At 45.6% G+C, this 26,507-nt stretch overlaps 1 protein-coding gene across 5 annotated transcripts in view; it reads left to right on the forward strand.

Annotated features, from left to right (window-relative positions):
• The window catches only part of MYRIP (myosin VIIA and Rab interacting protein), a 2,049,246-nt gene that overhangs the window by 1,714,964 nt on the left and 307,775 nt on the right, over nt 1-26,507 (forward strand). For all 5 annotated transcript variants that reach the window (XM_069648262.1, XM_069648265.1, XM_069648266.1 and 2 more), the window contains exons 14-15: nt 21,815-21,919; nt 22,020-22,080. In XM_069648262.1, coding sequence (XP_069504363.1) covers nt 21,815-21,919; nt 22,020-22,080 — 166 coding nt within the window. The remainder of the gene's footprint in view (nt 1-21,814; nt 21,920-22,019; nt 22,081-26,507) is intronic.

Raw genomic sequence — 26,507 nt, forward strand, 5'->3', positions numbered from 1 at the left:
AGTGTCTTTCTTGCTCTCCTGCAGCAGTCGGTGTCCTTTTCACTAGCCCTCTTCAGCCTGCTCCACGTCATCCTGGTTTCCAAGGCGGTTCCCCTTCTCCAGGCTGTTCTGTCCTTTTCATATGCACCTTTAGCCTCTCGAGCGGCTGCAGGTACAAGTCCTTTGCCTGACCACAATTACTTCAGTCAATAGGACAGGCCTAAAATTTAGAGTGGGATCAGCCACCAGGGGGCGCAGAGGCTTCCATGCTTTTCGCGTAAGCTCCGTTCCTAGAGCCCCGAAAAGTGATTTGAGCCACCACTTTCCGGACCCCCCACAGGCAAAAAAGAAACCCCAGCTGGTGGAACATCCTCCCCCCAACTGGACGAAATCCTGAACGAAATCTGTGGAGGAATGCCCCGAAACACGACTGGACGCAGAACGGCCTCGCCGAGCGGACAAAATGAAAAGTGAAACCTCCGTGATACGCACCTGCTGAGGTGTGCCATCTGCCCCCCCAGAGAACATTTACGGGTGCTCCTCGGGCGCAGCGGTGTGCGGCCCACGACAGCAGTAAAGGAGCACCCTGCAGCCGAATTCCCGGCCTCCCGACGATCAAAAGAGGTGGGTGTAAGTTGCCCTGCACCCTCCCACCGCTCGTTGCTTCGTACGCCTGCGGCATGCTCCTGGGCTTGAGGGAGGCATGCACCGGGCCCCCAATCGGAGCGGGTTGCAGGCAGTGGCCTAACGCCCCACATAAAGAAATCTCCCCAAATCAACATACATACTGCCTGCAACGTCCCAAGCCATCCCTGGCCCCCCACTGCTGCATCCGCCAACCGGGGCTTCCCCTGATGGGACACAGAGAGGAGGTTCCAGCCTTCTTAGGAACGAGTACGTGCACTGGGCTCCCTCCATCCCGTGGCCCTGAGTTCCCTCACGGAATCCCTGAAAAGAATCTCCTGGCGCCTGCAATACAAATGCGGGACCCCGAGCCCGCCTTGGCCACGGCAAAGCTCGAATACTCTGGTCAACCTGTGCACGCCATATGGTGGAGCCCTTGAGATACGGAGAACGGCTACCCACAAATAGAGGGAGAACTGACTCCAAACATCCCAAACATATCTAGGGACACACCCATCAGCCCCAAACTACGGAAAGCAACACCAAATAAGAGGTGTAGAGCCACAAAGAAAAAGTGGCAGACCACGAATCCTTTAAGTCCTAATCACGCATCACATCAAGAGACCATGAACAGTGTCTTACATGACAAGCATCCCCCTGAGCCGCAGTCCCAAAAGAAAAGAGGCAACTCCCTCCAGAGCCCCAACCCAGCTCACCAGAAGCGTAGCCCCCGGACTCTCATCAGAAGCGACAAAAGGTGAAAACTCAATCTCAGGGACCTAAGCATTTAACTGCGCACCCTCCATTCCATTGCCGCAGACCACATAGAAAGACTGCATTCCGAAATCCCCCCATACAAGAGCTGCTATTGCTCCGGCGTTGAACTGTTACCACCTTCAAGGCATCCTGGAACACATGAGCGCAAAAGAGAAATTGGCCTAATTTGCCTACACATCTTCACCCCCTGAAACCAGCGAACTCAATATGGAAAATACAGACATGACAGGGAGTGAATTAGCAGCCACCAAGGGGGACATCGCAGCCTTGCTGGGAGAAAAATAAAGAGCTTGGGGGCCAACATCGGATGTAAAATAGACAAAACCACGAATCACCTGGACAGCATGGCAGAAAGGCTGGTATGAGTGGAAAGTAACCAAGCCTCCATAGACACACTCGAGGCACAGCTTGACCTGAGAATGACGGAACTAGAAAGGCGGGAAGAGAACTTTAAACTAAAACTCGATGATTTGGAAAACCGTGAAAGACGAAAAAATATACGCATTTTTGGGATCCCAGAATGAGAAGGGGAGATGGAGGGTGACCTAAGAAACACCTGTCATGATGCCTACCCCCGGGCATCAGGACCAAGCCCATCAGCTCCGAAAGCAGGCACCCAGATACTTACTAAAACCCCAACAGCCCCGGCTGGGGGCTGTTTGGGTTCAGTCCTGGCGCCATAGGCGCCAGGCTCATAGACTTTTCTTACCTGATGCAGACCATGCTGCTAGTGAGTCCAAGCCAACGTGAGGCCTGGATGGGACTATTTTTCTACAGGGACTATTTTTTTACTCGGGCGTGGTTCTAGGGAACTTCTTACCTGGAACTTCTTTGGAGGCTATTTAAACCACGCCCGAACAACAGCACACGCTTCGCGTTATTCTGCATCCAGCAGCGTAACGCTCACCATGCCTGCAGTCTGCATCCAGTCTTCTGCCACGCCCGCCTGAAATCTGGAGCTCCTAAAACCAAGGGGAAAGAAAAGGACAAGATTAGAAAACGAACTATTTCGAATTCCTCAACTGATTTCGGATCCATCTCGCCTCCGGACATGGAAAGAACATCATTTCAGTACGCGGCACATCTCCAGCTGCAGTGCCGCGCCATACTCACCAGTCCTCGCAGCATCTTTCGATTCGGCGCTGCCTCCATCATTTCTTCGCCGAACTCCGGCACCTGAGGGACAAAAGAAAACAAGGTGAGCCGAGAAAACCAACAAATAAAACACTTATCATAGACTTACCTGATTACTACCAGAGGCATTATTCTATAACTCTCCAATTCTTCATGTGCCGTACCTGCAAAGAGAGAGAAAGCAACACGTTAAACACTGGCAACATTTACCGAATAGCATTGGGTAATACATATTCTTACCTGAGCGCTACCAACTGCCACGAGGGGTATCTTCTCACGATCTTAGTTGCAAGACAAGGAAGGAAGGGGGGAACAAGAGTGAATCCTCGGACATATTGAACTCTATGAACTTGATACTTACCGAACCTTGCCAGGAACCTCAGAGTCAATACTCTCCGGAAACTCTCCCACGCCTTCAAACCAGTGAAGTAACTGGCATCAACGCGCCCCTGCAATCCACGCAGGATGGAGAGCTCATCATTTAAAAACATAAGGTGAGGTTCCTAAAAGGGGATATCGGAGGTGACAAGAAGGGAGAACGAGAACAGTGGGAGGGGGCTATCACTCATATCCACGGGTGGCTAAATCCCTTTCTCCACTTGCAGGAGAATACTTCTACGGATCAAGCAGACGAGATTAGGCAGGCCAGTCCAGACAGTCATCTCGGCACTACGCATCACGTTGGTGGAGACCACAGCTGTCCGGGTCCGATCGACGCCCCTGTGGGAACCAGGTGAGCGGAACAACACCCTGCACGACATCATTAAACTCCTGGTCGCTTATGACGCCATTGACAAACCCAAAACTGAAAGAATTCACAGGGCCGGGGGCCCCCCGGGCGGACCGAGATCAGTGCTAACATGATTCCACCGCTTCTAAGATAAGACTAGAGTTCTTGAGAGAGCAAGACACAGTGATGGAATCACGCTCGGAGGTGCTCAGATTTCAATATATCAGGACTTATCATCGATGACTCTCGCACTCTGGAGAATGTGCGGTCCCCTAACGAAGCACCTGAAAGAAAAGAATATCAGGTACAGATGGGGGTACCCCTTCTCCCTCTCCTTCGAATACGAGGGAAACAAAATAAAGCTGAGCTCGGAAAGGGAAATCAAGACGTGCATACCCGACCTGCTTGGCCCCCAAGGGGGGAAAAAGGAAGAAAGGGAAAAGAATAAGGAAAACTCCCTTCTCGCCTGATAACAAAGTCAGGATATGAACATGGAGGGGTGGGCACAGGGGGCTTAATTGAGATGATATATCAAGCAAGGGGACGTGACGTAACAGTCTCCATAGGTGGTTCGATGTTGGATCAAAATTACCACCCGGGTTCAATCGAACGCCATCAACTCGGGGAGGGGTAGTGAAGGGGGAATAGAAGCTTAGAAAATGTTGTAGCAACATCTGAATTAATCCGAAATATCAAAGGTAACGTGACACTTGGAGATCGAATAATTGTCTGGCCGCTGAAAGTGAGCAACTTCCCAATAACAACCAACGATGGCATCATCCGATGAACTCAGTGAGGGACTCGCTCAGAGTAGGGACCATAAATGTGAAGGGCTTGAACTCGCCAACCAAGAGATCACTGGTGTCTAGAGAATTTCGTAGATCCAATATCGACATCCTTCTCCTGCAAGAGAAAAAATTTGCCAAGGGAGAGGAGCGAAGCATCCTTGGGAAGCGGGGAGGTCTGGAATTCTGGGGCTCTTGCCCACTCATGAAGGGAGAAGCGTCAGAATCTTACTCGAGAAAGGAATTAAATTTGAAGTGGATAAGACATGGTCTGATGTGGGAGGTCGTGCTCTCCTGATAACGGGGAAAATTTGTAAAAGTAACAATCTCCACTGTATACTCACCCAACACTGGACAGGCCAAATTCCTCGAGAAAACGATCCCTAAAATAATGTTGGAAGCCACAGGTCATACCATCCTGGGAGGCGACTTTAACCAGTGGGCGGACCCGACCAAAGACTGGAAACCAGGTAAACCCGAAACGAGAAGCCACTTTAAGGGAGATCGCACTGAACTGGCCGAAATAATGGAACTGTATGAAATGAAAGATGTGTGGAGAATTTTACATCCCAGCAATAGCGGATACACTTTCTATTCAAACCCCCACAACACACTTACACGTATTGACTATATATTTCTCACAAGCGATCTCACAAACACTGCACAATACTCAGATATCATCCTGATAACATGGTAAGACCATGACATAGTCTTAGATATTAGCTGGGAAGATGTACCTGTTATGGGAGGGAAATGGTGGTGTTATGAGAGCCTCTGGAAGGATGAAATTTTCAAAACTGTAATGGAGACCGAAATTAACGAATACTTTAAAATTAACAATAATGGGGAAGTTTCTAAACAAACGATCTGGGAGGGCAGGAAGGCCACATGGAGAGGCATTCTAATACGAGAATGGTCCTCTAAGAAAAGGGAGCGAAAGATCATAGAACATAGACTACGAACTGGAATATGCCGATTGGAGGGAGAGATGAGAAAAGACCCTGAGGTAGATCCTGACAAAATGAAAGCAGCCCAACGAAAAAGGGAGGAACTGCGGTTGTTGGAGCATGAACAAGTAGTACGTAAATTACAATTTCCTAAACAGACTTAGAGAGCAAAGAGTGGAGCGCAAGGTACAGGAAATAATAGAGGACTCTACCTCCTCAACTCACACTCCCCACTCAATCCCAGAGTGCTTTGCCAATTTCTACGAGAATGTTTATACCTCTGAAATAACGCCTGGCCAATTAGACACAAACTCCTATCTATCCCCAATCAACATGCCCACAATAACATACGCAGAAACCAAGCTCCTTGACTCTCCAATTGTTCAACAGGAAATCCAAGATGTAATCAAAAGGTTAACCCTGGGCAAATCTCCAGGGGAAGATGGCTACACTGCTGGCTTTTATAAAACCTTTAATAAGCAACTAACACCTTTCCTAACAGAACTATTCAAAGAGATAATAGAGACAGGGGTGGCACCAGACTCCTTCAAAAGAGCATTGATAACGGTGATCCCCAAGGATGCGAGAGTCCCTAAACAGTGTGGATCATACCGCCCTATTTCCCTCCTTAATCTTGATGCCAAAATCTAGGCTAGGGTGTTAGCTGCAAGACTGGAAACACTAATGCCCCACTTAATACACCCTGACCAGGTTGGGTTTATACTGGGGAGACAAGGGGCGGGTACCATGCGTAAAACACTACACTTCGTCCGCGCAGCGCATAGCCTCCCCAGCGATCCGGCCCTTTCATCAATAGACGCAGAGAAGGCCTTTGATAGAGTAGAGTGGGAATTTCTAGGAGCAGTCCTGCAGAAGGTCAGAATAGGCCCGATGATTAGAAATGGAATACAGGCGATATACACATCCCCCAAGGCATCGATATTTGTAAACCGAGAATACTCCAGATGGTTTGAATTGAAACGTGGGACTAGACAGGGATGCCCCCTCTCTGCAATTCTCTGTGCACTCTCCTTAGAACCCCTAGCACAAAAAATGAGAGCTGACCCTAAAGTAGAGGGAATGCGACTAGGGGCAACTGAATATAAGGTAGCACTCTATGCAGATGACATCCTCCTACACATAACTAACCCTTCAGAATCCATCCCTCATGCCCTTAAGCTAATAGACGGATATGGGCAATTCTCCGGGTTCAAAGTGAATAGGACCAAATCCATACTGTTCCAACTCCAGGGATCCGCAGAAGAAAATGACACCAGGTTCCTCCCACTAGGCCTTAAGATTGAACACACCACATTGCAATACTTGGGCATACAGATTACTAAAACCCTGAATGACCTATACAAAGCCAATTTCCCCCCACTTCTCCAGCGATTCACAGCCGATTCTAAAAAATGGAATAAACTCACGATTTCCTAGCTAGGGCGAATTAATGCTGTCAAAATGGTATGCCTCCCCCGATTCCTGTACCTCTTCCAAATGTTACCAGTGGATATACCAAAAGGGTTCTTTATTGAGGCCAAAAAGATCATGGTAAGATTCCTCTGGCAAGGGAAGAAAGTGAGAATCCCATACAACACATTAACACTTCCCAAGGACAAAGGAGTAGTGGGGCTCCCCGACCTAAGAACTTACTACAAAGCTGCCCAGCTACGCATTCTAATCCCACATCTCTGAGATCGTAAAAATCTCCAATGTGTGCAAATGGACAACCACTATCTATCCCCAGCTACAGTATCAGAGTGGCTATGGACCCCACATAAAAGGGTACAACGGAGAATCAAAGGCCACCCCATATTGAGCACCATATGGAATATATGGCAAACAGGCAAAGAAATGCATAGAATCACTACCTAGCCGTCCCCGCTCAGCCATTTATAGTCTCCTGGCATAAACAATCACATTCCCAATGTAGGAAGGTTCCAATCATGGTATGAGGCGGACCTGGAAAGGGTGGGGCAGTTGCAGTGAAAAGACTCGTTCATCACTCTACCAGAACTGATGGAGGCCCTGGGTATAGGCACACTATCCACATTCCAGTATATCCAACTAAAAGGCGTGCTAGCGAAACCCGAATGGAAGGACAAACTTAAGAGACCTTACCCCATTCGAGAAACTCTTAGACTCTAAATCCGAAATGAAAGGCCTCATATCTGCAATTTAGCAAGAATGAATGGCGGCAGGAGATGGATCCACGGACCCCCTGAGAAATAGATGGGAAAAAACATTGGGAAGAGATACATGTGTAGAGCTGCACCTAAAACGTCCATATCCAGTCAATACAAACTTCACGCCATCAAACTCTTACATAGGTGGCAATACGACCCCCTCAGACTCTCCAAAATGTCCCAAACAATGAGCCCAAGATGCTCGAGAAAATGTGGAGAAATAGCCAATTACTGCCAAATGTGGTGGGGTTGCCCGCATATTAAAGTGTTCTGGGACGAGGTCCTGGGGTGGATCAAAGAAATAGATGGCATTCAAAGAGACGCCAACCCCTATTTAATACTAGTTGGGCTAGAAAGAGACGAAGATGATTGGATCAGAGTTAAAGGACTGCACCCCCCCCATCTATTATTGGCGGCTCGGGCCTTACTGGTGATCAAATGGAAATCCACAACTTTTCCGGGAAAGAACGAATGGATCAATTTAGCCTCAAACATCTACTCAATGGAAACAATTACCGCCTCCCTACACGACAAAGCCGCGCAATTCGAAACTTTATGGATGGACTTCAAAAATAAATATCTCGCAACAACCTCCAATTCCTAATCTGGGGAGCCCCCAGGGACCTGATGCAAGATGCAAGACACAATAGAAGATCATGGAAGAAAACTCAGATTAAGCGGTGATAGGTCGACCAAACAATAGAACTATGTTCAACATGTCTTTGTATTTCCCAAACCAATACAACGTTCATATGATGTGTGCTAAACCAAGGGGGGTAGGGGGGTTGGTGTGGGTAAAGTTTTCACCCAGAGATACACCCAGAGATATGGAATGTATGTTAAGTTGTGAAAGTAAAATGATATCACATGTTCTGTTTCTGTTAAGCAACCATGGGCCAACAATGGTGTATTTTATATAATGTGAAATGTTTCTGTTAAAAACTAATAAAATCAAATTTAAAAAAACAATTAGAGTGGTGTTCCACAGTCCTCTTCCTTGTCTCAGTACCAAAGTGGTGTGCACAGATGGAAGTGTGCATTACTCCTAGCTGCCTCTCCCTTGTCCCAGTCTTAAAGGGATATGAATGCTGGCCAGTTGAAGTGTGTGACAGTGGGGAAGATTGGTAATAACCTACACAGGTTGGGGGAGGTTAGGATGTATTCTGACAACGGATGCCTCACCTAAAGGCATCTTTCCTTCACTCCCAAGGTCCCTCCACCCGAGTGATCCTGCCTCGCATGTCCACCCCTAGAGTCAGGATCCAAAAGCGGTGGCCCTTCCCTGGGCACCTAAGAGGCTCCTCACAGTATCTCTCATACACTGTGTCTCAGCGCTGTTTAAAATTGCACGACGGTCGCTGACATTGCCGGCCTCCATTGGTGTTATGTGAATCAAAAAGCTACAATGCTCCATTCTTTTCTGTTCCCGCTTTCTGTGTGGGCACCATGTTGAAGAAACTTTGAGGGCTTTTACCATTGTGTTTTCACATGTGTTCATCCGAATATCAGAGCAAACACATTATAATCATGAATTAAATGATGTGAAGAGACCACATAATCTTTGCCATTCTACTATTTAAAATTGTATTTTGTGTGCATCATTCAGCCTTGAGTTCTACCGACAATTACTGAGGAAGATTAAATCCACTTATCTTAACACATCAACAAATGCTATTCTGCTCAATTCGCTGTGAATAAATATTAATTCATTTATAGAAATTGAGATTCTCAATCTGTATGACATATAGTGGGCTTCACACTACCACATACGTCTTACAAAATTGCAGGTGTCTCTTAAATTCTTCATCTGGTGTTGTAAAACCAGAAGTGTTTAAATTCATTTGTTCCCTACCAGATTTGCTGAATATTAGGTGAGGGCCAATTTATCCTCACTCAAATTCATGTATTTGTTATGAACACATTCCATTCCACACCATTTCTGTTCTATCTTTCTCAGTTGTATGTCCCAGTCACCACCTTGAGGGCGAGCTTTGACCATTGTAACCACGAACCACATAATAGTATTTGGTTTGTGATTTAGTCATGCATAATGTTCAACCAATGGTTTGTCCTGTACTCTATTTCGTAAACATGACATGTGTTCACAGATTGTCTGACCATAGATCACATGGCTGCTCTTGTAGTTCTAGAAATGTCTGTACTCAACATCAAGCCATTCAAATAATCAATATTCTTGAGGTTCTGGGTTAGAGAGCAACCTGAACAGTTCGCGCATTTAAATTGTCCCATTGGTTCAATGCCCCATAGGTTGTGTAAGGAGGTGTCTTTAGTGTTAATTGTTTCATGTGTGTGTACCAACGATTATCTTAAGTTATTTGAGTATTTAAATGCAAAGCATGTTTTTTTTAATGGCGTGATTCCTGGTACTTATAAAATGTGCCAATTGTGTAAAATGGTTTTTCGTAACAGGACACTAATCGGTTTATACGTAGTGACCCGTAATCTTGTCAGCTTTTGTTTCTTCTCGTGTGGCTAGACAAGTGTCTCTCTCAGTGTACTGTGAGAAACCCATGGTATCAAAAGTAAGAATGCAACACAAAGAGCAAGCCCAGGAGTGTTTGTCGAACAGTTTTCAAGGGGTATGGGAAAACACCTATGTTGCCCTATAGCTATGATGGGAATAATCTCTACCATCAAATAATAAAGACAACACAATCCTAGTCAGTCTGTCAAATCAAAATGGCCTATTCTAACAAAACCCAAATGCCTGCCCTATCTCTTATACAAGAAGTGTGTAAAGGGGCATGTGTATGCAAAGGAAAGTCAGTGTTATAACCTAACAGATCAAGGTGGCTGAGCTAGCTCTCCTCCCCACTTTGGACAGCACAGAGTAAGGCAGCCCCCGTAAACAGGATGGCACACTCTGGCTCGGGTTCATAAAAAAAAGGCAGTTCAAAATGTGGATCAAGGCCCGCATGGCCTTCCACGTTAAAGTCACTTATCACAGCTTTCCAAAAGGTCTTTCACACTTTAACGAAAGTTCATGTAGGTCTCCCTCTGTCAGGCTCGGACCTCTCAAGGCATCAATAGTTCACGTAGGTCTCCCTCAGTCCAGCTCTGACCGTTCACTGATGTCGAAGACCACTTTGACCTATTCAGTTCAGAGTCTTTCGAAAAAGGCACTCTCAATTCAGCCGGACCATTCTGCTACTTATTTTCAATCTTTTGCTGAAAAACTACCAGTCCCATAATACACTTAGCCACACACGTGCCACTGGGTTCCTCTCCCTTAGTCTCACCCATGTGGCACAGCGTTGACAGGCAAGCCTGGTGCTTTCTCGGGCTACCGTCAGGGTCTCACCACCTGTCCCTCCTTCCTCCCCAACTCCTTTGTTCACCTTGGAGAGAGGCGGTTACTTCTTTGTGGGTCTTTCCTCCCCAACTCTGTCGTTCCCCCGGGAGGCAGTGCACCACTTTTCCCAGAATGCACTTCTTCCTCTGTCAATGCACCAGAGGAATGGCACTGGCCTGGACATGTTCATCTATGAGCAGCTCCCTCTGCTCTGGCTTCCAGGCATGGTTGAGCGTCGCCAGCCCGCTCTCTGACCACTTGGTACTTAGGTAGGGATCCTATGCTGGACTCAGCCTTGCAGCCTCCCTCCTGGCTTCCCAAGAGCAACTGCCTTCTCTTCACCTGCAGTCTCTTTTTATGCACCTGTGAGATGTTAATTGTCTGTAGGTGTTTGGTCAGGGTTTGGTCTGCCTAACCTTGCCTGTCCTCGTTAACAGGACAGCCTGCTTTCAGAATGGAAGAGCCTGTCCTCTGTGTCTGAGTGTGTTTTCCTTTTGTAATCTAAATACTCTTATTCCCTCTCTTCCTCATCTCAGTCTTGTGGTATTTTAGTAGAAGAATGGGATTATGGGAGTTGTTTCCTTTGACGGGGAAAGAAAAATAGGGTAGATTTTTGTCTGAAAAGGGAGTTTGGATGTAAGGTTGCTGAGAAATGGGTTTCACTGAAGAAGAGGTAACATTTGCATTGGGGTTTAGAGATGGTCTTGGTTTCCCCTGATGGTGCTGTCTTCTTTTCCGTAAGGGAAAAGGCTGTGGTAGGACAGGACTCTGATGACTATATCCCATAAAGACAGAGGGGTTGTCGGGTAGGGGTTTAGGCAGAAAAAAAGGATACTGCATCTCGCCCAAGGCCGCTCCTCTCGCAGTCCCCAAAACCCCCTTCCCAGGTGATCCTCCCTCGCTTGTCCACACCCGTGATTGGGATCCAAGAGCGATGGCCCTCCCCTGGCCACTTGAGTCAGGTATCCCGGGGAATAGCATGGGAGAAACGCCTCAGGTTTCTCAAAGTACTGAGCTCTCTTTTTTGCATTTCTCATAGTTTTAGAAGGAATATCTCCCCGCTCTAAGGCATTGTTCTTGAAGATCATAACATTGCAGAGAAAAAACTGAGGCATTATGAAAAGGAGAGAAGCTCTAAAGTCCAGATCAAGGTGAATAAATACATATTAATAGACACATTGGGTAGTGTTTACCCATGATAAGAGGCTGGAATACAGATTTTCGACATTGGTTATATCCATTTTTAAATAACATTTGTCGTCATTGAGAACACCATGCGCTACAGCCAAATAAAACAGGATTTGTGGCTTATATTGACAGACAGAAATGGTTTAGTCAGCTTTTAATTATCAGTCTGATTCTGTCCGAGTCAGTGAACACACACTTGGCTAAAGAGGGAATCTCTCATAGAATACATTAGAAGTTACTAACCCTTAGGCACTGTATTACGACAGAGGCAAAACATTTTTTAACTGAACATTTTGGATTGTTGAAATGAAAGCGTTGCAATGCAAAATGGTCATGTAATGAATTGTGTGATACATTATTAATGAGATACTGTCCTCAACAAACCACATTGTCAACCTTTGCAGAATCCTTCCCAGATAGAGATGGTTAGGTGTGATATCACACTGGTTAATCCCGCCTGCCATAGCAGTGGAAGTGAAGTGTTGAAGTCCTAAAATTGTGAGCTTGAGTGATGAGGTAAGTAGGTCAAGGGGATGGAAATAGAACAGGGTAAAGTAGCCAAATCTTGGAGAGGGTTGCAGAATCTTCCCATTATATACTACTCCAGGGAATGCCTAGAAAATAGACCTAAGGTGGTGCCTTACCCCCGATAGACTGCATAAGATATACAGTTCATCTCCCCTCTGCCGAGAGGGTGTGGGACTGTAGGTGCCATGTTCTTCCGAATGGATTGCCTGGCGTATACTATTTTGGAGGGAAATGTTATGCTTGGTTCCATGCTATAACCTAGGTGTTTCCCACTCTTCTCTTAGGTCCTCGGGGTGATAGTGGGGGCAGTAAATGAAGAGGATGCTTTGCCTATAGGAATGCATCAAGCAGGCTGATGAGTCAGATGCTCATGGCGGATAGACTCTCTATTGCACATTGGTGGAAGGAGCCAGAATCCTCACCAATGGCTGTGGTCTGGCTCAACATGTGCCTGCAATTATTGATGGGAAAATTTACGGACATTGTGAACAGATTTCTGGAGACCTATATGCATATGATTGACTCTATCCAGGCTGTGATAGGAATGTGCACAAGGAGACCATATGATTTGCGTCGTAGCTATTAGGCTACGACACTGGGATACCTAAGGTGGTGAATTGACAGCCTGGTGCTTTATTTGTATATATTCTATTCACTATGAACTTTTCGTTTGATGCATTCAGCTTCACATGTCGCAATTGATTTTTTAAAAGACAATATTGCAATAATGATATGCTAAAAAAAAAAAAAAAGTTCATGTGCCTAAAGGTGCTAACAGAAAATGTTTAAAATTGCCTTGAAAGAGTTACACGACCTTGGTGCTTTGTACGCCATTTGCCAGATGTGGAACTGGGTAATTTTCATGCGAGACCTGTCGTGTCAATCCTGACCTGCTGCAGGACGCTTTTGCATTCTTGGGAAGTGGTGGTTGCAAGATCTGACTCTCACCAAGAGCTGATCTCTTCCAGTTCCTAGTAGAGACACATGCAGAGTCCGCGCTCTCTAACAATGGCCTGCAGAAGCGTGGGTGGTTTTAAGCACTGCTGATCCTAAAACGAAGTATGCAAAATTGATGCCACTGCACTAAACTACTTCAACAAACTATTACACAATAATTGTGATTTTATACAGTTCTTTCTGTAAATACAAGATCAAATTATATAAAACACTAATGTAAACCAAACTAAACCTAAAACGTTTAAACGTACAATCAGTGTTCAAAACAACACATTAATTCCTTATGATAAGGAAAAACTGATTATCAAACAATTGTGGATATTTTGGTTTTAACTTTAGGAGCTAATAATGTGTTAAGATGAATTGAGCAAAAAGAGAGTGAAACAAGGAAAGAAATGCAATGAACTGTAAAATAAAGTTTGTAATAAACTAAAGTTTACAATAAAAAAAAAGGAACCTCGGTCTGCAACAAACGCGAACAATCCCTGGAGAAGCCAACAATTCTGGTGTTTATGTAGGCATGGGACAAGCATTTGCCAAACACTGTTATAATGGTGCTACCTTGCCACAAAATGATAACCACTGGCAAATGGTGCTATTAGCTTCGTATGTTATTGCCATGCTTGGCAAATGCCTGCATAATTCCTAGAGCTAAAACGGCTAGGTTTGCCAATGTGTGTTTTAATGGAAAATCCAGTATAAAGGATGCGAGGACACCAACTCTATTTATATAATTCTCTTAGGATGTCTGTGACATGGGAACTGAGCATGTGCACAGAGATCTTTTACATGAGACCAGGCTAACATTGTGCACAGTAAGGAAATACTATCTCTGGATTGGCTTTTGGACCCTGATGGAATGGCAGATGTCACAGCCATTCTCTCCTCGCACCCAAACTCTGTGTCTGCGCTAATCATTATAAATGCAATGTAAGAGGTCTTTTACCACACTCTTCTGCCACTTTTGGTGGCTACACTGTGTGTGGCTCTGGAATGGGGAGGTATTAGTGGGACAGTGGGAGAGGCAGGTGTGAAACCAGAGATGTTGATGGGTGCAGGTCCGAAGTACCCGGTACCGGTTTCCAATCTGCTTTGTATGGGTTTGGCTGGGAGACGTGGGTGTATGTGATCCATAGGAAAGAATGCAAGAACTGATAGACTGTGGTGCTTTTAGTCTAGTTAGCCACTGATGTGGGAGTCTGTAATCTGGCTAAAGAGGAGTTGTCAAGGGTTTTGACCCATGTTGAATCCTTAGACTGGGTAGATGTGGGGATGAGCTGTCGCCGCCTACATTCACGCCAGAATCCAGGAGAACTGCGCAGTTGGCACAAGACCACTCCAACGATACAACCTTCTTGTGGGGGGGTTCCACATCACCACTCTACTGTAAGGATGCCATCAAAACAATGTTAAGCAAGGGTCCTATACTATCAAGCAAAAGACCACTCTATTGAAATGCAGTAATTCAAGACAGATCCCAAAAATGGATGCAATACCGGTACTGTATCAGAAAGCCAGCGTTTTAAAATCACCAGACTTTTGTGTAAAACTGAACAGAGGAACACAAACCAGGCCAACGAAAAACTTGTTAAGAGGTCGGATACAATGTAAAACTATATTCTGAAATGACTTGAAGGAAGTAATTATTTAATGTATATGTAAAAAGTGTAAGTTTGATTTAAACTGGGAACTAAAGTGACATTTAGCTGAATTCTGCCTGACAACTACCCCCGACAGGAGAAACCTGCTCAGTCACTCTTCCCAGGCCTAGCTGCATCCTGCTTCCCCACCAAAAGGAGTTGACACCTCTCTGATTAGATTAGGGGAGGGGCACCGCAGGAGGTTGAACAAAGCCTTGTCCTGGACTCAGGCAAATGTTATATTGGGGGGCCGTAAAGTGGCTTCCTCTTGGGAGAAGTGGGAGGAGAAGTGCCTCTGGGAGACCCCGAGCTGGAAGCGGGGACAGGCAGAAGCTTCTCCCATATGCTTTGGAACCTAAACCACACCCATCTGGGCCAGAGCATAATTTTAAAAAAGATGGATAATTCATAGTACGGACTTGTCAGAATTATATAAGTAATATCATTATTCTTGTGATTTTTCTGTGCACGTTTTAAGGTGTTAGGACCCCGTGGTGTATGCTGGGGGGTTGCTAGCGGAAAATAGGGTCTTACTCCAAATGTCTGCATGTTAAAAATCTGACACTTCATCAATTAATGTCCATACTCCTTGCGCACATGTGTCATTTTTGGTAAATGTCCGATATTGGTAACCCAGTCAAAAAGCGCAAAATGTTGTAATTTTTGAATGCCAGCCCCCAGGAAGATCAGAGGCGGACAAGCATGGACCATAAGGAATATATAATGTGTACATGTAATTTCAACAAATTGTGTATCTGGGAAATATGTATTTGAATCAAATATAGATTTGTGGGCAAATTGACCAGGGGAGGATCCTCTCACCCATAAACAGACCTCATCATGATGACAATCCATTTCCTTCCCCCAATCATGGGAGAGGGGAGAATTGGGCCAATGACAAGTAGAGAGGGGCAGGCTTAGCTAGACCCAGGCACACACCAATTTTCAAAACACATAAAAAGAGACTGCTAGGACAGGTAGAGACATTCAATTCCATTTGCTGCGGAGCGTGCTGACCGACGACTTCACATCCAGAGATCCAACACTTAGACTTCCAAGCTAAACAGAGACTACAGAAGTTTGAACCAAGAAGGCCCACTGCAAGCAAAAGTATTTGTCAGCAGGCCTCAAAATCTTTTGCAACTGAACTCTTCAAATAGCCGGGCTGAGCTGTTTGATTCTGGCCTAGAACCCTGTGACAGAAACATCCAGAACCAGGAGCCGTGCTGTGTCCAGAGAAGGCAGAACCCGACCCAGAGAACCGGTGCCTAGCAGACCCAGGACAGCAGAACAGAGCTGACCCAGACGCTGTGAGCAGAACCGCCGGAAGTCCCGTCCAACCTGACCAGACCTTGACGGCTTATTTCAAAAATATAGTGTGAGTACTCACTGTGCCAAAACCAATCTCTTAGTTTAAAATAATCTAATCCAAACTATTTTAGCCTATTAGAACTGCCTCCTAGAATCGTGTCATTCTGTCATCTTTAAAACTGAGAACTGTCATCTGTCATTCTGAGCTTTAAAATTTCAAATCCGAAAAACTACTTTCACAAAATCGTCCGTATCTCCGGAACCGTTTGTGCTAAGAACGAGATTTACTTTCATCTTAAAGCTAAGATCCTAGGCTTTTCAACGAACCTAGAACCGACTTCCTACTCCTTATAGTGCCTCCGTAATTATGCTCGACGCGCGCGAGTAAATTTGCCGCGATTTGACATTTTGCACAATTTCAGCCACGTGTAAAAATCAGCAGCTTCTTGCTTTCCTTTGCTAAATATCGTTTTAACCTGCTGGTTACACATAGGGCATTGCTAAAGTGAGCCTGAACTAATATAAACTAGATATCACCCACCCTGAACCTCTAGAGGGAATTAAAAGCATTTTTAGCACATTTCTCACTTCATTGTCATCACATTCAAAGCATTTTGGGCCTGTGTTTCAAACCTCTACCTGTTTTCCTCTAAGCTTGCTGGGGGGGGAGCTGCATTTCGTATTGCATTTTGTTGGGATTCTTGAAGACTGTGTGCTGTCCTTCCATTTCTTACATTGCATAGGGGGGGGAGTGAATTGTCAAGGAAAAGTGATTACATTGTCTTTTGTTGAAGCCATATCAAGTTATTTTCTGTACTGCATTTCATTCATCATTGCGTTTCCTTGAACCATATAAAGCATTCTTTCCCACCTTATTCTTCTGTTCCTATTCATAAGTTACCTCTTGCTGATTACTGCTCATATTCACAAGTGTAATATCCATTATCAATGTATTTATAGAAGTGTGATATATATATATATATATATAGTTTAAATTTTCAAATAAACCTTTTAATTTGCAAAACAAACCTACTTCTTGGCTCAGTGGGGTCAGGGGGATTCTAAGAGGGGGTGTTATACAAGGGTTGTCATCCAGAGTACTGAACTGGACATAAAAATACATCAATAAGGGTTTTCCTCAGCATCCCAGACTAGGCATTAGCTGTAGTGTTGATTGAATATCGCTTACAGAGTGCTTAGCCATGGCTCATTTATTGTTGTGATAACGTTAGGCCTGTGGCAGCCATCTGTGGAGAGGGTCTGTGTGTGTACTGTAAAATGGTAGGATATCTTAGAGGGGAATAGGTTAGTCGGGCGAAGGGAGGAGTAGGCCTTACGAGGAAACCCTTCACTCTTACCATGGCCTCTTTGCAGACTGGTCCCAATTTAGGTTCCATGTCGTTTAACCAACAGGAATGACTTAGAAGTAATTTACTTCTAAGTAATTCCTTCGAAAACATGCATTGATTTTCTTTTTTATTTTGGGGGGTTCCGTGGTCGAAGTCTACGAAAAGAAGTTGTGGAACTATGTCCACTACCGGCCTGCACCGCTCCCCACAAACCCCATCGCCATACCCCCCTCCCATGCACAATACAAACCCCAAAACACATGAACCTGCTTTTCAAGGGAACGTCCAGTGCACTGCACTGAAAGTGCACGTTTGAACTGCTTCCTACAATTTATTTTAAAACGAAACCATTCCAGAACGATTTCTTTTTAAAATAAAAGTATAGGAACGGTAAACCTTAATTAAAAGAAGTAGAGGATCAACGCACCCGCCCATTTCGACCACTGGGGGGGGTTCCCCCCAGATTCCTCCCTTTCCCTGTACTAGTACCTCACTCGCAAGCCCCTCCCCACCTCTTTTATCCCCTTACCCACAACCCCCTGTATAATTAGATGAGGTTTTTTGAAGGAATTACTTCAAAGTAAAGTACTTCTCTCTGGTCTCCATTATTCTACTACTGAGCAGCATGCAGATGTCATTCTGTATTTGACTGTTCTCTAAATCTGCAAATTTTGCTACCATTCTGTCATGTTTTATTCACATTACGTCAATGGCAAGGTTATCTGAATGTTCGATTTGGTGTTTTCTTAACCTAGCAACATGTGTTCAACATTACTCTTCAAACCATGAGATCGCCAGTCTAATGCTTGAAGTTGTTCTGGGGGAGTATGCTGCCTATTGTGTATAACGTGCCTTGTCCACTATGAACACGTGTTAGAAAACTTTATTTTTATTTATTTTATTGAGCATTTGTTAGGCACATAAACAGAATTGTGTTTCAAAGCGCCACAAGGCTAAATGGGATGCGAACAGGGGAAAGAGTAACATTGGCAAAACAGTAAAACAGTTGTGGTCCTACTAGGCCTTGTGGTATTCGGACATGCTAGTGCAGTGGATAGAAGTGCAGGAGAGAGGGATTGCTGTGGGGGCAAGGAATAGACACGTGCTGGTGGGGGGCCGGGAGGTAAATGTCAAGGGAGCAAAGGACAAGGCTTCTGGCTAAGTCCTAGTGCAGGTGATTCCCAAGGGTGGGATTCAGAGCTGCTAAGCAGGGCCCAAAGGGGCAGTGCAGTGGGCGGGACAGTGCTGGTATCGACTGGGTAGAAGGGCCTGGTATCCTGAGAAATTCATAAGTACCAGGCCACCCCGGCAGTAGGGTGATTAACAGGGATGGGAAAGAGGGAAACTACATGCCCCCCTCTCTCTGCTTGGAGAAGCATTTGACAACTGGTCCACTTTTCCATTATTTTCTGAGGCTGAGGTCTTAGCGGCTTTTTTAAAAATCAAATCATCTTCACATGAGGATGCGATCCCCGCGACCATCATAAAAAAGGTTGCCCCTGACATATTAGTTTATATCACGGCCACCATTAACAATTCCTGCCAGTCAGGACTGGTTCCTTCAGAGTTGAAATTTGTGAGGGTTATCCCCCTCCTCAAAAAGTCCTCTCTTGACCCCACAATTCCAGCTAACTTTCGTCCTGTCTCTCTACTCCCCTTCTTGTCCAAACTTTTGCAGTCCCTTATCACCCCCCTTCTATCTTCTTATCTGGAGTCTTCAAAAATGTTCAACCCTGCCCAGGCTGGTTTTAGGCCAGAAAGGGGTACGGAAAGCGTGCTTGTCTCTGTACAAGACGATATGTCCAGACTGGTGAATGCAGGCGGAGTCGGCGCCCTGATCCTGTTAGATCTTTCAGCCGCGTTTTATATGGTTGATAATCCCATTCTGCTCTCACGGTTGGCGCAGATCGGGATATCCGGCTCTGTCCTTGCATGGTTCACCTCTTTTCTTTCAGATTGCACCCAGACCCTCGCTATGCCCCCTTTTTTGTCCTCCTCTTGTCCCCTCACTTGTGGTGTCCCTCAAGGATCTTTACTCTCTCCGATCCTATTTAATATTTATATCTGGGCTCTGGTTTACCTCATCCGTTCCTATGGACTAAATTGCTATTCCTATGCTGACGACACCCAAATCCTGATCCGCTTAGATAAAGATCCGGTTTGAGCCTCGTCAGGCCTTCATGAGTGTCTTAGGGCGGTGGGGGATTGGATGGACCAGAACTGGCTCAAACTCAATGGCGACAAAACGGAGGTTATGGTGGTGGGCTGCCCTCCGATCTCCTCACTGTGGACCCCTGCTTTTTGGCCCTCGTCTCTGGGCCCTTTCTCTGGGCCAGTGGACAAAGTGAAAAATCTAGGGGTCATTCTGTCCGCCACCCTCTCTGTGTCGAACCAGGTCACTGTGGTGTGCCAGTCTGCCCATCACCAGATTAGAGTTCTCAAGAGGGTTCTACCTTTGCTACCTGAAGCCACCCGCTCCCCGGTGGTGGCGGCATTAGTTCTGACACGGTTGGATTATAGAAACTCTCTTTATCTTTCCCAACTGATTGGCCTTACACAGCGACTTCAGCGCATGCAGAACCTGGCGGCCAGGCTAGCTACTGGCTCTCCTTATGGCGCTCACATCTCGCCAGTGCTTCGTCGACTTCATTGGATTCAAGTGGCCCAGCGGGTCCATTTCAAGTCACTCTGCATCGTTCATCATGCGGTCTATGGCCAAGGAGCTGAGTTTTTACAAGCTAAGTTCCTTCGCTACTCTCCGGGACGTGATCTACGCTCGTCCTCTACCAACCTTGTCGCTGTTCCTAGTTTTAACCGCAAAAGGTTTGGCGGCAGGGATTTTTCCATTGCCGCTGCAAAACTTTGGAATAGTCTGCCTCAATCACTTAGAAGTACCCCTAACCATCTGGGGTTCAGAAGAGCTCTTAAGACTATCTTATTTTAGTTTCCCTGTTTCTTATGTACTGGTTCTTCCTCGGTAAGCAGCTTTCCCTCTCCAGCGCCATGATGCCCTTGGGCGAAAGTGCGCTATACAAATTCAATTAACATAACATAACAATCAAAGAGTTGAAGTTCGCGGAGTGAGGGATATAGCAGGGGAGTATTTAGGGAGGGAAGGTTGGAGCTAGCATGGTCCCAGGCCCCAGAAAGCCTTGTGGATGATGCAGAGGGTCTTGAATTTTATCCTTGCATCCACCAGGAGCCAGTGGAGAGATTTTAGGTCTGGAGAGATACGGTCTCTGAACTTGAGGCCAAGGATAAGTCTTGCAGCCCTATTCTGGATTAGCTGGAGGGGGCGAAGGGAGGAAAGAGGAAGATTGCAGCAGTCCAGTTTAGAGAGTACCAGAACTCTGGAGACATTGAGCTTCTGGAGGAAGGTGAGGAAAGGGAGAGTGCCTCTGAGGAGGTGGAGCTGGAAGTGGGCCTTCTTGGTAAGGCCCGTGATGCGAGTGGTGAAGGAGAGAGCAGAATCGAAGATGACCCCAAGGTTTTTTGCCTTACATGTTGGGGAGGGTAGAGGGCCCAGAGAGGGTGGCCAGAGGGTAGGAGGAAAAGAGGGCACAGGCGTCCCAATGGGAAGGATCTCTGTCTTACTGGCATTAAGACAGAGATCATGAGCTGCACGCCATGTCTGAATGGCGGACAGACAGGCAGGGATAAGAGAAGAGGAAGTAGTAGTTACTTTGTATTCTTTCATCTTGAGATGGTCAATCTAACCATCGCTCGAAGTGCATTGAAGACTACCGCCAATCGTCCATTCTGCAACAGGAGATTTATTTGTAAACTTTAATCTGTTGCAAAGCACAAGAATTGTTCTATATGAAATGTGTGGTTTTACTGGGCAAAATGAGCAAAAACACAGGAAGTTTTTTTTCTGCAATAATCCCTCACCTTTTCCAATAAGCATTAAGTGAGAACATTGGAAAGGATTTATTGGGAAATTTCATAACGTAATGTGTTGATTATGTAGAACTTGAGTTTAGGAATACTGTAATTTTCGAATACGTGTTATTAAAAACTTTTGTATATGCCTTGCATGCCTTTTCTGTTCTGAGCCATATATTGGGCGAAGGTCTCCAGAGGTTTCACTGTAGGCTGTTACATTTGACTACTTTTAGAAGAACTAGGAACTTGTGCTCCCAGGCGTCTCGGGTCAACATAATGCTTTTAGTGGTTTTTCGACCAATACTGTACATATTTCATAAAAGTACATAACTAATGGATTTTGTACAGCACTTGGAATCTTTTAGCTGTGATAGTTTTTAAGCATTCCTGTTCAACTTTAAAATGTACAATTTATATTTTCTCTAATAACTTAAAAAAAGTACAGTATGAAAGTTAAATGCCCTCCTTATATTTGTTTTAGATTTCAGATATCGAAAGTAGGATCTCAGCCCTTACCCACGCAGGTTTAAATGTTTCCCCATGTGTCCGTCTCACCAGAAAACGGGAACAGCAGCAAATAAACCAGGTATGTGAAATATGTGTAGATTTACTAAGGGAGCAGTACTATGAAATGCAATGTAGTTGATATTTTGACTGGTTGAATTGTTCATGTGGTTTACTTCTAGATGAAAACCATAGATACTTCAAGGCAGCAGCGGAGGAAACTACCAGCACCCCCAATGCCAGGTATGCAAACTTGTGGCATTTATACATGTGCATCATCGATCAAAGTAATCCCGGCCCAGCAGCTTAACCCACGGTGCAAGTTGTCAAAGGAGGGGTTTTCCCCTCGAGCAACCCATGGTCCAATTCGGAGTCGGGCAGTGACTAAGCCTCAGCATATATTGCACCACCGCGTGAAGTCCACCACAGGCTGCACATGAAGAACCATCCTGTTGCAGGTGGTGGACAGGCTTCGGTGGAGCCTTGCCAAGTCTAGACATGGCAATAGTACTACAGTGCCACCATACTGACATAGTTACCTGCCCTGGGTGGCCACGATGATTCTGCTACGCTCATCTGGTAGGTTTTTCCGCCCTCCCACTTTTCCACTATTTTCCTTAGAAATCTTGGGATCCAAACCCCCACAAACCTGTATATGCTCAGTAGGCCTGGTGGGATCCTTGCAATGCTCCCATTTTGAGATGGGGGAATCCTAAGAAGAATGTCCTAGGAAATCTTCCACAATACTTGCAGATCATGCATTGTGAATATGGACGATGGGTAATGATAACCCCCCAGCCCATGGAGTGAGGGGCTAATGGAGGCTTCTACCAACCGCTACTTCTCCATTGCTTCCTTCCCTTTGTGGACACCATGATGATAACAGGTGGCATATCACACTGCACAGTCTCTTCATTGACTTGTGGCATTGGTGGGCAGATGTTCTACTAGCTACAACTAGTACGATTTTCCTCTTCCTCTCGCCCCCACTGCCTGCCAGTAATGGCACAGCCACCAGGAAGAGGAGCGTGCTTGATAGGCAAAGGCTTCTTCTTGCCATGTCTAGAGTTATGCCCTCTGTGTCGAATGTATATTTGTGCATTACACTGTGTTTATTGTTTCAAGGAAGTTGTTTGCTGAACATATAAGCCAGAGTCCGCACATATATACTGCTGTTAACATGTCCCCATTTTTATACTGATATTAGGAGTGTTTATATATTTCTATTGCTGTTATTTGTCAACACATTATTGTATATTTTATGTAAGTCTATATACATCTGTTACTGCCTTAATCTAGCCATTCAGAGTGTCTGTTGTTGTCCAATTCCTTGTTAATGAGAACATTGCTGTCTGAGCTGAATAGTGACCACAGTTTTAGGGGCTTTGTGGCAAGGGCACTGATATCCACCTCTAATGGGGTGGCATGATGATAGTTCAAACTGTCGTCGGAATACCCCTTCCTCTGCTGGCGATGTTAGGTGTGGGTAGTTTTAATAGAAGCTACCGCTACAATAACCTTGCGTCTCTCTAACGTCTTGTGATTTCATCACTGCGATTGAGCTATACATTCAGTGTAAAAAGTGACTCCATGATTGACATCCCAGCCTTGTGAAAGGGCCTGTCAGCACGAAACATGCTGAATAGGTATTTAACTACATTGGGCCACCTGTGAATGACCATCTCCTCATCTAATAGCTACTTTTGAACACAAACTGCTTAAATAACCCTAAAACCACACTGCAACCTGTCCGCATAAGGATGTTTTCTCCAAAGCAGCCACAATTAAGCATGTGTGTAACAAATTTACAGGGATTCTTTGATTATTAATGAATGGACAAACGTGGACCTTCTACAATTGCATACGCGCACGACCTTACTAGCACATTTTGAACTCTGCTGTATGAGAGCTGCACAGTAGTCAAGAGAGGGGTGCTTGAGTTTCCACAAAAATTCCCAGTGGGACGCTTCAACCTTTCAAGGCAGGTTCGGTCCCCCCTTAGGACTGCTGCAGTATTTTGAATGGGTTTGAGTCCTGCTGCCCAATGAGGAGACTTGAGACACTCGAGACTTGAGACACTCGAGACTTGAGACACTCGAGACCTGAGACACTCGAGACTTGAGACACTCGAGACTTGAGACACTCGAGACTTGAGACACTCGAGACTTGAGACACTCGAGACTTGAGACACTCGAGACTTGAGACACTCGAGACTTGAGACACTCGAGACTTGAGACACTCGAGACTTGAGACACTCGAGACTTGAGACACTCGAGACTTGAGACACTCGAGACTTGAGACACTCGAGACTTGAGACACTCGAGACTTGAGACACTCGAGACTTGAGACACTCGAGACTTGAGACACTCGAGACTTGAGACACTCGAGACTTGAGACACTCGAGACTTGAGACACTCGAGACTTGAGACACTCGAGACTTGAGACACTCGAGACTTGAGACACTCGAGACTTGAGACACTCGAGACTTGAGACACTCGAGACTTGAGACACTCGAGACTTGAGACACTCGAGACTTGAGACACTCGAGACTTGAGACACTCGAGACTTGAGACACTCGAGACTTGAGACACTCGAGACTTGAGACACTCGAGACTTGGAACAGGAGTTCAACCAGCAAATTAGAGGCCTTGAGCGAGATCAAGAAATGCCCAGCTTACTTCCTGCTTCCTTTGTGGGTTTGGATGTAGAGGTAGGGGTTGACAAACCTACTTATTGTTGCTCTTGGAGTAGTATTGGCATGATTCTGGAGGTATTTTTTAGTTGCTAGACATATTTGATGTTCTCGTTTGAACCCCTTTTGTCTGCATTTAGTTGTTTATGGTGATTGTTTGTGTGTGTGTTGCCCCCTCTCTCTCTGTAACAATACATCACAAAGTTTCCTAACACCTTTCCTTGTTTATACTACCACTGTGTACAAAAATCGTACTAGGAACCAGAAAGTTTTTCCTCTACCGTTTATTAGTCATCCGCCTCCTAGACTGTTGGTGTGTTCTCAGGACCTGTTCCCATGGAGTCTTGCATGAACCCATGTGTTTGTCTTTGCCACTTGTCTTGTGTTTGACACTTTAAGAAACCTGTTTCATATAGAGGGTGTGCCTTGGGAGATGTGGAGATGGAATACTCTACTCCCATGTCACAGGTGGTCAGCCAAGAGGTGGAAACAGAGCTTGAGGCGTGGAGACAGAGCTTAAGGAGAGGCAGTCCGTACTTGAGGAGGGGTGCAGGGAGGTGGGAGAGGCTGGTCCTTTGTAGGGGAAAATATCTGGGCAGGAAGAAGTTGGGCCAAACTAAGTGGTTGAAGGAGCTGGTGAGTTGCATTGAGAAGACTGGGCTACCAATCAGAAGGAGCTTGATCTATGCACAGGTGACTCTACGAGTTCCAGCAGCACATGGATATTTATTTGTATCTTGGAGTTGTTGGGGATGTGGTATCTCCCCAACAGCAGGGAAAGGACACCACAGTGGTGCAAGGCGGGGCAGCAAGAAGAGGCACGTTTCAGAGGTGGTGCTACCAGAGACTGAAGAGCCCCAGCAGGAGATGATCCCACAAAAGATGGACCATTGCCTACACATGCAAAGAGCATAGAGGGTAAGGCAGGCTCAGGATTTCTTTGCAAATTCGAAGATGTCAGAAGTCGATCCCACATATGACACTGCCATGGGTCTGAGACTTGTTCAGCTTTCTGGAGGCTAAGACTGTTAGCTGGGAGGAATGCATAGTAATAAGCAAACTAAGGCAGTATAACACAAGCCAGAGTCCCTTGGGCACCACGTTGATGCACACACATTGTAAAATGTAGCACAAGTATGTGTACAGCAAGCACAGATCGCCTGCCACAGACCCCACTACTGCAACACGCTTCAGTGATGACAGCAATGAGGGAGTGTCGTATCACACACCAGCTCTTTGTCAGTCATACCGCAGCAAACCCTCATTCCTTCCTTAATCTGTGCCAGCTCAAACCTACAATGACCCTTCCCTTCTACTGTGTCTGCCCCAGTACAGCTTGACCCACTGGCACCTTCCACTATCGGAACTGCTTTTTTTACCAACATCATCCTATTGATAATGGCAATGTTCAGGGAGTGGCAACATTTGGGCAGGAGAGAAGAGGGGAGCTTGAAATCTATTAGTTGAGGGTGCTTGGTCCCATGGCAGTGTTCAGCCATACCCTCTTGTTGGTGACTGGGCAAGAGAGTAGGAAAAGGGGAGACATGGTCAACTGGGAGTGTCCAGAAAATATGCAGGAGTAGTTCAGCTGGTAGGCATAGCCACATAATGCCAGGTTGTAAGCATGGTACGAGGACAGAGGGAGTGGACCTACTGGCCCTAATGGCTCTACTGGTTGTTAGAGCAAAATAGTTTAAGGATGAAGGAAAACAAAACTTTACTTTTGAAATGTAAAGGATTCTTGATTCATTCAAAACCATGTAAAGGATGTCTGAAACAGTGGTTTAATGATTGTGTTCATGGCTTGCCCTAGTAGGGAGGGAGGGATTGATTGGAGGAGTGTGTGATAGAGAGAGAGGGAACTGAGAGGCAGGAGGAAGAGTAGAAACAAGAGGAGAGGGGAAGGGAGTTAGTTCCTGGAAATGGAGTATGGAGAGATCAGGAGGGTGGAGATAGAAGATGAGGTAGAGAGATGGAC

Source organism: Ambystoma mexicanum, chromosome 2q, assembly GCF_040938575.1.
Source record: "Ambystoma mexicanum isolate Mex_15411 chromosome 2q, UKY_AmexF1_1, whole genome shotgun sequence".
Taxonomy (NCBI): Eukaryota; Metazoa; Chordata; class Amphibia; order Caudata; family Ambystomatidae; genus Ambystoma; species Ambystoma mexicanum.